The sequence below is a fragment of the Bufo gargarizans genome, chromosome 3 (genome assembly GCF_014858855.1).
Source record: "Bufo gargarizans isolate SCDJY-AF-19 chromosome 3, ASM1485885v1, whole genome shotgun sequence".
NCBI classification, from domain to species: Eukaryota; Metazoa; Chordata; class Amphibia; order Anura; family Bufonidae; genus Bufo; species Bufo gargarizans.
The window spans coordinates 281388211-281401494 of record NC_058082.1 but is presented as its reverse complement, the minus strand read 5'-3'; the positions used below and the strand labels follow the sequence as shown (position 1 = coordinate 281401494).

Sequence of the window (13284 nt, the reverse complement as noted above, 5' to 3'; positions counted from 1 at the left end):
GATCTTTATTAGAAAATAAATAAATAAAAAGCCAATAAAATTCATGGCCATTTTTAACAGCCATGAAAAACTGATGCAAAACGGCCATTAAAAACAGACAGATGGCCAGAAAATAGACGTACAAATGGTAAAAAAAAAAATGGCCATGACAAACTAATAGTGTGTCCATTTTTAACAGACATTTTCGTGTGCCTTAATACACCAGTCTTAGCCAATTTGCCTCTCTGTGTCCCAGTCCCTTAACATTTTACCAATCTCTGCTTTAATTCCGTAGATTAAAACATTCTTATTTGCATCCAGAGGCTGAAACCTATCCAGAGCAGAAATGGATATAATAATATCCAGCCAAGCAGTCTGGTCCATTCACATCAACCCAGAAAAACTTGACAAAACTAATATTTCGAAATATGGCTGTCAGCAGTCCAAGATTATGTTACTTTGTTAATGCAGATAATTATGAGTGAATACGTCTCCATACACACTACGCACACCAGAGCACTCACAGTTTTGGAACCAGATCAAATCTCATACGATTCAGCAGTTCGTCTTCCTGAAGCATCACAAGGGCAACAGGGTACATCTGCTCAAAGTCAAAATTAAAATGGACACCGGCAGGAGGGTCTCTAAGGAAGTTTCTTCTGTCCTTGAAAATGAAGTAAAAACACACAGTAATAATACAAATACTGCAGAACATAAATCACACCCATAGAAAGTCCTCACCATACCAGACTGGAGAACTTACTCACATGGAAAGAAATTGATTCTATTAAATTAGCAGGATAAAATATTGGACAGGTATGAACTGAAGCATATAAAAGTTTCCAAACTGGAACTCTCTAGAAAGACATAATATCTAACAGAACTGTCCAGTCAATGTATGGATCGCTGTAAGTACCGTATATATTTAGGTAATTAAAAAAAAATTGAGGGTTTATCTCATGAAAAATATTCAACATTTTTTCAAACCAGCCTGTATCGGAATGCTTTTATAATTGCATGCAATTAAAAAATGAGTATAGCCACCGAGTTATTTAACCCATTTCCGACTGCCCACTGACTATATACGTCCTATCTGCACCGTACAGATAGCACGTATATAAATGGTCTGGCAGCCCTTTAATCCCAGCACTGATCAGCTCTGGGAATAAAGCAGGGACCCTGAGGAGAGGACAGGAGTGGTTTAATACCGCTCTTGCCTTCTCCAGTGCCGGCAACAGAGAACTGCACGAGCGCAGGGGGGAGAGCAGGAATCGGCCAAGCCGCTTCCTCTATTGATCACGCGACCGCCGGGTGTTATATATCAAAACGATCTTCACAAAATAGGGAACCGATTGCAATAATTAACTTTTGTGTCAGTTTTAATATTCAAGAAATAAAAAGCTATAATTAAAAAAAAATCTTTTTAATAAGAATTAGCGGTTTTCCCACATTAAACCTAAAAAAAAGAAAAATCTCTATTACAAAAATAAAATAAATACAACATGCTAATAAAAAGTGTCATAAGTTTCAAGTAAAAAAAACATTTAAAAAATTAATTTTGGTAGTCAAACAAAAAAAAAGGTTAGGGTCACTAAACCACCACGTGCAAAATCACGAAGAATTGCCTGGACATTCAGGCCTGGTCATGAAAGGGTTAATAAAATGTATCTTTATAGTGCCACCTGCTGTTTGTTTGCTTTCTTATTTCTCTGTCCACCTCAGTAACATCGCTGAGCTGGACACGTATGCTCAGTTCTAGATTTTAACTGTCACCAGCAGGATCTACTGTAAGAAGCTGTGACATTTACAGGGAGAGCGCAGGAGAAAAGTCACTTCTCCTGAGTTGTGATAGGGAGAGAGCTGCAGCAGAAAGGACATGCTCCCTGAGCTGCCAGTCTGAAATAAATCTAGCAGAGCAATTTGAGCAAAGAATGGGGAGACCTCTATGAGGTATACAGCTGGTTCTAGCTTTTTTTTTTTTTTTAAGAGATCATCATGTATAGATATTTTACTGCATAGTAGACTATTTTCTTTTCGATGGCCCTCTGTACAGGAAAGTGCACCAGACTAGGTTTGCATACGTGGTCAAAAAGCCCAATGGAAAACAAAAGGATGCACTTTCTGCCTCTGTTTGAGAAAGCCCTAAGCATAAGGAAGCTCTGGTGGGCATATACATCAATTATCGGGCTCAGATCGAGTGTGCACAGAGCCTATCTTTGTATGTATAATCTGTGAGAAGAGAGAAGCTCCACAGTTAAAAGACAATTAAAAGTAATGTAACCTTAAAATATATTAGAAAATAAAAATTTACTGAAGAAAAAAATTGTATTTAAAAATAAAAGACAATTCTTACTGCTGACAAGGCCAGGATCTGCTGTTGAATTGTTTCTTCCTCACTGTAGCCAACCCAAGGCGGAACGGCAGCTTCTATTATAAAGAACAAAACAAAAGGAGTCATGGTGGAGGTGCCACCAATTCAGAAGTCCTGAAGAACCAGCCTCACCAGATGTATTCAAGGACAAAAACATCCTCCACATTAAAAAGTCTGACGCTGTGTGTAGATGTTAAACCAAAAGACCAGTAATAAAGAAGTTGTGCAGCAGTTCTAAAGGAATACTTACAATTACACACATAACCACAAGTAGCACAAAGCTACTTCTATAGAACTCTATGTATCATCTCCTACCAAACATCTCCACATGTATAACAGGAGAAAGGGCTGAACACATCTACAGAGCGCTCAATGTGTATTGAACAGATGTAGCAGCAATGCCTAAAATGGACCTAGCGATCACATGATTTCTGGGTGTGTGCCCCCCCCCCCCCTCAGTGGGGCATAGCTGTTGAGCTTTAACAGACCTTGTGACTGAATGTCTCCGAAAGAGACCTTTTATGATCTCTTGGGGGACATGATGTGAAAATAAGTTACCATATGTTTTGCTTTACAGGACACACTCCCACCGCCCCCCCAAATAAGTGGGGTTGGAAATGACAGTGCTTCTTATGGGGCGAATATTAGGGAGTGTTTCCATTATAGAAGCGCTCATTGGTACACAGTAGAACCGGGGTGCAGTGAATATAGCGCTCCTGGTGCTGGGTTTACTCACCGCTCCCTGGTCTTCTGCCATCGCCGCACTCTGCTGTGTCCTGACTGCGTACAGAGTCAGGACGTAGTGATCGTAAGCAGGAAGAGCGTGTCCGATCTGATGAGCAATGGGGACTTGATCTTAGCTCTGATTAACTTTGGGGTGTGTGATCTGAGGTCTGATTAACATGGGGGGGGGGCGCTGATCTGATTTTGGGGTCCATTTTTTTTTCCTCTTATTTTCCATCTCTTAAAAAATAAAATTCTATCACCATAGTTTCCCTGTTCCCTGGGAATATACAAATGAAGTATCCAAACAACCAAAGCAAAACCAATTGTATTACCTTGTTTTAGGGTCATTTTTTAAATGTAAAGAATAAAGAACTACAATTTGAATTGACCTATTTTAAATTTTTTGTACAATTCACCCAGAATAAAAATAAAATAAAAAAGATTTCTCTAAAAGCAGTATTAAAAGGACCCATCTCAGTGACAGGTTCCCTTTAAAACAAGTTATATAATGTTCATATTGTGTTTAGAACTGTATACTGTACTAGATATATATATGTGTTTACTTACAGTTCCACCAATTGCAACAATACAAATTCAATTGCAAGCTACAGTTGCAAACTGTGAACTACTACAAATACCATACAAACATTTTGCAATCCAAACTGCATACAACCATACCAGATCATACTCAACCCATCTGCCAATAGTTACTGCTAACGGCATAATGCTATTTTGTGATATCTGTACAACACGTGTTTTGTACATGGACTATCTGCTGCAGAGACGGCAGTGTTATATATGAAGAAAAGTAGAAGTTAATAAAGAAGTTATTTGAAGCGTTTGGTGTGCTCTTTACACCTACCGTTTCCATAGAACGGCGCAAGAGGAATTACAAAGTAATTGACAGTCTGGTTACACTAAAAGTCAGAGATATCAAAATTCTTCTAATGCCACAGCACAAAAGGCTGCGCCTGGCACAGAGCCCTTGGTAGGTCCACCAAAAGGGGAACATAAAAATCATGCAAACAGTAAAATAGTACCGTGTCTAAACAGGATCCACAAACAGAATCAGACAGGGAGAACAGGATGGACGTGGCAATGTGCCATTCAGTACAAGGCAAGGCATGGAGATCTGCCACATAAAAGCTGGCGTGCGCCATGGACGGGTACACGGTAACACAACATACCTGTCTTTTTATTTGTCTTCTCCTGTACAAACTTTTCCTGTTCTTTCTGGAAGTCACCGATGATGGTCTGTTAATAGAGTCATAAATTCCAATCAGCTGTTTTCTGAAGGGGGTTTGAGCAAAGTAACAGCTTTTACAGTCAGCTGCAGATTTTCAGATAATTAACCCCTTAAGGACTGAGCCATTTTCCATTTTTGTACTCTCGTTTTTTTACTCCCTGCCTTCCGGGTGCCATAACTTTTTAATTTTACCGTTCACACAGCCATATGAGGGCTTGTTTTTTTTTTTGTTTTTTTTTGGGGGGGGGGGACGGGGGGGGGGACAAGTTGTACTTTGTAATGGCACCACTATCCTCGATGCTGCCTCCCAGTGAGATGCATGGGGGCAGAAAGGACGTGGCCGACAGGTGGGTTTTCGGGAGGTATTTCGGCGCCAAAATCCTGCAGTAAGACTCACCATGTGAATGAATGGGCCACAACACTGAAGTAGAACCTTTTAAGCAAGTTTATTCACCAACCGCCTATAGATTTTAAGCATCTGGGTGGTTGACACTGCAAGACACGGCCCTCAGTGACAGCAGGGACTGTTTTTTACTGTCCCTGTCTTCTCCACAGACTACTGGCATCCTAATAGATGGGGCAGAATTGTGGCTCCAGGAGCCTGCAGTTAGCTGGGTGGGAACTTTCCCTGCTCTGACACTATACAGTGAGAAAAGACAGGTTTAGAGCAGCTTAATAGCAAGATCCTGCAACATCTTCATGATACCATGTGATCTTGCTCTCTTCTCATCACAAGTGACCAGCAGCAGGAGACATTATAGTAACAGGAGAAACACAATGGGGGAGATTTACCAAACTGGTGTAAAGTAGAACTGGCTTAGTTGCCCATAGCAACCAATTAGATTCCACCTTTCATTTTCCAAAGGAGCAGTGAAAAATGAAAGGTGGAATCTGATTGGTTGCTATGGGCAACTAAGCCAGTTCTACTTTACACCAGATTGATTAATCTCCCCCAATGAGTAGAGGAAATGCCGAAGATCAAAGAACTGCTGTCTATAGAGAGAAGGGCAAGATCATGCGAGATCAGAGATTTAGAGGGATCCGACACTGTTCTCTCTCATTGGACAGTGTTAAAGCACAGAAAGTTAACAATCAGCAGCTAGGACCGCCCCGTTGTCAATTTATTCACCTTTCAGCATACCAATCACCCAATTTGCATACTGGGCACTAAAAATAACAGCGGTAATAGTTCAGGAATGTGACAACTCCTGGGGAAAAGAACCAGAGGAAAAGGTCATATGGGGCTTCACCCTTTGTTGGGTGGTGACAGGTGCTCTTCAAACATGCCAGAAATTATACCCATCAAACCTTGTCAATGATGCCATCAATTTTTCCATCTTCAACAGACTTCTTGATGGTGTGAGCAGTTTCAGTAACCGATTCGGAGATCTTTTTCGTTGCGACTGAAGCCATGTTAAAGAGATAATCTGGGACAAAAGAAAAATTATTTACATACACAGGAGAAACCTGCAGGGTGGACATTTCTGGATTGGGAGGTGCTCATCTGTTCCTTCTGTGATGCAACTGTGGACACGACATTTATCAGATTATTATTTTTTTCTGCATTCATGGAAAATACATGACAGATGGTCCGACTGTTATCACTGCTGTAAACCTCTTCAAACACAGGCACAGGGCAAACAGACCGCGAGATTTTGTATAGGGCCCTTTACATATGCCAAGAATCTGCCAGATAATCGCTAATGAGTGTCCATAGGAACGCAGGTTAGCGATTATCGTGTGGTGTAAAGGTGGTGTCGATTAACAGCACTCATTCGTCGGGTAATTGAAGTGTCTGTGTGGGCACCTAAATCCTTGTTTTCCGGCAGCAGATTGTGCTGGGTAAACAGCCTCTGCTGCTGGCAAACGAGTTTGTACGGGGACGAGTGATGGCATTTGCGATCACTTCTCTCCAGAATGTGGAGGAAATCGCTTTTTTACAGGAAGTGACAATTACTACTTTGTTATTAAAGTAGTTGTTTGAGAGGGTGATAATAATAAAAATAATAAAAATAAAACTTAAAATCACCTTCCCAAGCTCCGTCTGATCCAGCACCAGTGATCTGTCCTCTTCTCTGGGATGCAGCCATGATGAATTGTGTTGGCTGCAGCAGTGACGTCCTATATACCGCTGCAGCCTATCACTGGCCCTAAAGATCTGATGCCATACAACGCTGCAGTAAGTGGTTGGCTGCAGAGTAGGGTCACGTGATTAATCAAATGAATTCTATTAATTTGCTTCTTGCAGCCAGACAATGTCCGTTTTATTAAATATCGTGACATAGATTTTCTCACCTGGAGCGCCGAATCAACACATCCTGTGCAGTCCCAGCCGCCTGCGCTATTATCCAGGCGCGGGCTGCAGAGAGCAGCCTGTGCTGAAACAGCGCTCCAGATCACAATGAGAGCTGGCACTGGATGTAGCAGAGTTCCCGATGTAACGGCCACTTGGGGGAGGAGGGGGGCTACAGTTTGGTCAGTAGATAGAGCGGATGTAAGGGCCGAGGGGTACAGACAGCATACTGCAGTACCCTGAGCAAGATGGTTCAATCCAGGACTTCACATGGCTGCCGACCAGGGCATCAGTATATCTACTGTACTTAGAGGGAGGACTGGAGGGGGGTATGTAATGTATACAGAGTGAGGACTGGAGGGGAGGGGTATGTAATGTATACAGAGAGAGGACTGAAGGGAGGGTATATAATGTATACAGAGTGAGGACTGAAGGGAGGGTATATCATGTATACAGAGTGAGGACTGAAGGGAGGGTATATCATGTATACAGAGTGAGGACTGAAGGGAGGGTATATCATGTATACAGAGTGAGGACTGAAGGGAGGGTATATCATGTATACAGAGTGAGGACTGAAGGGAGGGTATATCATGTATACAGAGTGAGGACTGAAGGGAGGGTATATCATGTATACAGAGTGAGGACTGAAGGGAGGGTATATCATGTATACAGAGTGAGGACTGAAGGGAGGGTATATCATGTATACAGAGTGAGGACTGAAGGGAGGGTATATCATGTATACAGAGTGAGGACTGAAGGGAGGGTATATCATGTATACAGAGTGAGGACTGAAGGGAGGGTATATCATGTATACAGAGTGAGGACTGAAGGGAGGGTATATCATGTATACAGAGTGAGGACTGAAGGGAGGGTATATCATGTATACAGAGTGAGGACTGAAGGGAGGGTATATCATGTATACAGAGTGAGGACTGAAGGGAGGGTATATCATGTATACAGAGTGAGGACTGAAGGGAGGGTATATCATGTATACAGAGTGAGGACTGAAGGGAGGGTATATCATGTATACAGAGTGAGGACTGAAGGGAGGGTATATCATGTATACAGAGTGAGGACTGAAGGGAGGGTATATCATGTATACAGAGTGAGGACTGAAGGGAGGGTATATCATGTATACAGAGTGAGGACTGAAGGGAGGGTATATCATGTATACAGAGTGAGGACTGAAGGGAGGGTATATCATGTATACAGAGTGAGGACTGAAGGGAGGGTATATCATGTATACAGAGTGAGGACTGAAGGGAGGGTATATCATGTATACAGAGTGAGGACTGAAGGGAGGGTATATCATGTATACAGAGTGAGGACTGAAGGGAGGGTATATCATGTATACAGAGTGAGGACTGAAGGGAGGGTATATCATGTATACAGAGTGAGGACTGAAGGGAGGGTATATCATGTATACAGAGTGAGGACTGAAGGGAGGGTATATCATGTATACAGAGTGAGGACTGAAGGGAGGGTATATCATGTATACAGAGTGAGGACTGAAGGGAGGGTATATCATGTATACAGAGTGAGGACTGAAGGGAGGGTATATCATGTATACAGAGTGAGGACTGAAGGGAGGGTATATCATGTATACAGAGTGAGAACTGAAGGGAGGGTATATCATGTATACAGAGTGAGGACTGAAGGGAGGGTATATCATGTATACAGAGTGAGGACTGAAGGGAGGGTATATCATGTATACAGAGTGAGGACTGAAGGGAGGGTATATCATGTATACAGAGTGAGGACTGAAGGGAGGGTATATAATGTATACAGAGTGAGGACTGAAGGGAGGGTATGTAATGTATACAGAGTGAGGACTGGAGGAGGGTATGTAATGTATACAGAGTGAGGACTGGAGGGGGGTATGTAATGTATACAGAGTGAGGACTGGAGGGGGGTATATAATGTATACAGAGTGAGGACTGAAGGGAGGGTATATAATGTATACAGAGTGAGGACTGGAGGAGGGTATGTAATGTATACAGAGTGAGGACTGGAGGGGGGTATGTAATGTATACAGAGTGAGGACTGGAGGGGGGTATATCATGTATACAGAGTGAGGACTGAAGGGAGGGTATATAATGTATACAGAGTGAGGACTGGAGGAGGGTATGTAATGTATACAGAGTGAGGACTGGAGGGGGGTATGTAATGTATACAGAGTGAGGACTGGAGGGGGGTATGTAATGCCCCACAGCAGGGATATACAGGATATCACCACTGCAGCCTGGCTCTGAGGACACAGGGCAGCGCTGGGATTAAAGGTGGCTCGGGAAGGACAGCTTCATTTTTTAAATGATTTTATCAGTCTAACTGCAGTCTGCCGCCAAGAAGCTTCAACCCCTTTAATGATAAATGTCAAAGTGTGACAGAAAAAAAGGCAATACCACTGTACAGAAAAAAACTTTGGCTACCATAGACCTTTATGGCCTGACATCCACATTGCTGCGCCTGTGAAACACATGGAAATCTGCTGCAGCGTACACATGCCATGTGGCTGTAACCTTAAAGAGCCTGTGCCAGCTCAACACTGGTAATTGAGGCACACTAATTACACTGCACCATGCAACCGACATACAGTGTTAGGGTGCCCCCACAAGTGGCAGAACTTTCTACTAGAGTTGCTGCGATATCAAATTTTTTATTCGGTTTCGATACCATAAAAAAAAAGTATTGCGATACTCGATACAATGCGAAAAAATAAACCAAAAAAGCCACGTGCATTTCGCATTTTAAAAAATGGCGAATCGCGCAGTTTTTATTTATTTTTTCTGTTTCGGCGTTCACTGCATCGATTTTTTAAATATTTTAAGAGTTTGGACTTTTCTGACGTGGCGATATGTAATATGTTTATTTATTGTTTATACATTTTATATGTGAAATTGGGAAAGGGGGTGATTCATACTAGGGCTGGGCGGTATAGGCGATATGCGATATAAATTTGTGCCACGATATGGATTTTGCGCATATCGCCGGACTGCAATATGACCACGGAGCGGCAGTTCCGATCAGAGTCCCAGCAGTGTAATGCTGGCGCTCCGATCGGTTACCATGGCAGCCAAGACGCTACTGAAGTCCTGGCTGCCATGGTATGTCAGTGAGCAGCATTATACTCACGTGTTCCGTGGCGGCCGGGCGCTCCTTATTCTCATAGGTCTGTGCGGCGCATTGCTAATGCTATAAGCATTAGCAATGTGCCGCACAGACAGAATAAGGAGCACCCGGCGGCCACGGCGCACGTGAGTATAATGCTGCTCACTGACATACCATGGCAGCCAGGACTTCAGTAGCGTCCTGGCTGCCATGGTAACCGATCGGAGCCCCAAGCATTACACTGCTGGGACTCCGATCGAAACTGCTGCTGCCACCAATGATGTGGGGGGGAAGGGGGCCCCTGCCACCAATGATCAATACTGGGGAGGGGGGGCACACTGCCCACTGCCACCAATGATTTGTGGGGGGGGGGGGACCCTGTGGCCACTGCCACAAATGATTAATACTGGGTGGGGGGTTGAGGGCACGCACTGCGCCACCAATGATAATTACCCCTTAATACAGTAGGCGGGTACTGGCAGATCAGCGGCAGTTAACCCCTCAGGTGCCGCACCTGAGGGGTTAACTGCCGCTGATCGCAGCTCCCTGTCAGGGGCAGGGTGCCGGCAATGCGATTCTACTGCCAGCACCCGCCTCCTGTATTATGTTTTAAAGTCTAGACCCATAAAGTAGTCTTCAAGTATTAGGCTACATAGAGTGGAGCCAATGGATGTCCCTGCACTCACCATTATTCCTGGGCGCCGCTCCGTTCACCCGCCGTGCCCCATTACGGTCTCCTCTCCTGTTCCATATGCTAATTACTATTGGCGCAATGGGGAGGAGACATCAGCTTCTCTAGTGGGCGTTCCTTCTCCATGGCTGTAGCGCTGTCCAATCGCAGCGCAGGGAGAAGGAACACCCACTAGAAAAGCTGATGTCTCCTCCCCATTGCTCCGATAGTAATTAGCATATGGAACAGGAGAGGAGACCGTAATGGGACACGGCGGGCGAACGGAAATAATGGTGAGTGCTAGGACATCTCCGCGCTGCTCTGTGTAGGAAAAGTGCTATAATTGGTGGCGCAGTGCGCCCGCCCCTCCTCCGCCCCTCTCTCCCCATTGGTGGCAGCGGCACAGGGGGAGGGAGAGACTGCTTTCTTCTCCCCTGTGCTGCTTAGGGAACATGAGCGCGCCTACAGCAGCGCACTCAAGTTCAGAGATACTAGACTGCGCAGAAGGCCAGTATAGAAAAAAAATGGAAATCCCGGTATCGTATCAATACCTGGACAAAAGTATCGATTGGGTATCGAAATTTCGATACCCGCAACAACCCTACTTTCTACAACAAATTCCGCAGGTGGGGATTTTACAAAGTTGCCGTTTTTGTTACTGTTTATGCTGTGTAACAGAACGCAGGTATTGACCGTTTTTATCCCTACAGGCTAACAAAGGGGGTGTTTTCATTCCAAGGGCTTCTTCACACGACTGTATGGCTTTTTCAGTATTTTGCAGGCAGTTTTTAACGGATCCGTTTTTTGTTTCAGTAGTGTTTACGGTTTGATTCCGTTTTTCAGTATGGCATATACAGTAATAACATAGAAAAAATTGGGCTGGGCATGAAATTTTCAATAGATGGTTCCGCAAAAACGGAATGGATGCGGAAGACATTCCATATGTGCTGTTTTTTTTTTTTTTTGCGGACCCATTGAGTTGAATGGAGCCACAGAATGTGATTTACGGGCAATAATAAGACATGTTCTATCTTTGAACGGAAATGGAATGCATATGGAGGACATTCAGTTTTTTTGCAGAACCATTGAAATAAACAGTTCCGTATACGGAATGCAAAAAACGTTCGTGTGAACGAGCCCCAACAATATAGAAGACGCAGTGCTCGCATGAACACCTCAGTCTCTTCATCTGATGACTGGTGGGGTTCAAGGAGTCAGACCCTCACCGACCAGATATTGATGACCTGGACCCCCACCGACCAGATATTGATGACCTGGACCCCCACCGACCAGATATTGATGACCTGGACCCCCACCGACCAGATATTGATGACCTGGACCCCCACCAACCAGATATTGATGACCTGGACCCCCACCAACCAGATATTGATGACCTGGACCCCACCGATCAGATATTGATGACCTGGACCCCCACCGACCAGATATTGATGACCTGGACCGCCACTAATCTAGGAGCTCCTGATTATATGACTGCACAGTGGTCGGGTGGAGAAGACCCTGCCTCTGTGGACTGGCAGGGTCCTGGAGGTCCATCCCTCACACCAATACATATATGGAGATGACCTGCTTCCCCCACATGGCGCTGATCTGCTGAGATCCAACCAGAGGGCATCACTGCTGGTTGATGGATGGTACACTGGATGTCAGACTGTATAGCTATAACCTGTGTGTGAACGCGTCAGATACCGCACGGTGTGCACTCACTGCCTAAGCCCTTGGCCTGTCTGAGCAGCACATCATCCGTCTCCTCAGGTGACGTCTCGCCAGGTTCTTCGCGCTCCCCCTGCTCGGTAGCTGCGGATCCCTCTTCCTCTGTGCTCGGTGTCTGCTGACTCTTCTCCCCCGGAGACTGTGAGTCTGACTCGGGGTCCAAGCCCAGCCATGTGCCCAGACTACGAAACATGCTGCCCTCGGAGTCCGGTGACGTCCCTCCGGCGCTGACACTAGGCAGTTACCGACGGCGACGTTGTTGTTGTTGTTTTTCCGTTTAGACCGTCAAAACTTCCTCGTTTCTACCGTCTACGTCACCAACAGCGGGTCCCACCAATGGCGACAGTTGCTGCACTCACGTGACATTGTCCCAGCCGTCCCACGGACCAGCTCTGTCCATCCAATGATTAGACTTCATGCCTAACCACGCCCCCACACCGCCCTCCTGCAGTCGCATGCGCGATGCCCTACAGCGCTGTGTTCTGCGCTTGCGCAAAAGTCTGACTTGTAATGGAGAGATTTGACATTGATGGGTGGCAGGAGGCGGCTATAACTGGAAAAATGGCTTTCACACATACAAATGTGAAGGCAAACAATGATAACTTTGTATGTTTTATTCTCTTTCTGGGCTATGGTCACATTCACTCTGTTATTAATAATGCAATTAACCTTTCCTCTTACTAGGCAGGGCACGCCCCAGCAAGTTTTTTTGACACTAAGCCACACCCAATGTCCCCTTAGTGCCCCCACATAGTATCTCTGCCTCTTTAATGATCATCATTCCTTTGCCCTGAATCCCTCTTAGCGCTCATGCCCACGGCAGATACGTAAAACACGGATACCAGCCATGTGCTTTCCACATTTTGCAGAAAAGAACATCCCGCCGTCTGTAGAACAGTCCTATCCTTCACCGAAAAACGGACAAGTATAGGATATGTTCTGTTTTTTTTGTGGGGACGCAGAACGAACATACAGACGCGGACGGCACACAGTGTGTTGTCTCTATCTTTTGCGGCCCCACTGAAGTGAATGAGTCCACATCCGACTCGTGTGCATGGGGCCCTTTTCAGCCCTGCAGGAGCAATGAAGTTACCAGATTGGGGTAATAGTGGAGCAGGGACCTGACAGCTCTCTGCTTTACCATCCTCAGGAGGCAAAGA

At 44.9% G+C, this 13284-nt stretch overlaps 1 protein-coding gene across 1 annotated transcript in view; it reads right to left on the bottom strand.

Annotated features, from left to right (window-relative positions):
- The window catches only part of SYAP1 (synapse associated protein 1), a 34131-nt gene extending 21665 nt beyond the window's left edge, over positions 1–12466 (bottom strand). Inside the window, exons 1-5 of the mRNA XM_044286026.1 lie at positions 12119–12466; positions 5631–5749; positions 4264–4330; positions 2333–2406; positions 504–643 (exon numbers count right to left, since the gene is read on the bottom strand). Coding sequence (XP_044141961.1) covers positions 504–643; positions 2333–2406; positions 4264–4330; positions 5631–5749; positions 12119–12317 — 599 coding nt within the window. The 5' untranslated portion in view covers positions 12318–12466. The remainder of the gene's footprint in view (positions 1–503; positions 644–2332; positions 2407–4263; positions 4331–5630; positions 5750–12118) is intronic.
- Positions 12467–13284: the final 818 nt, after the last annotated feature.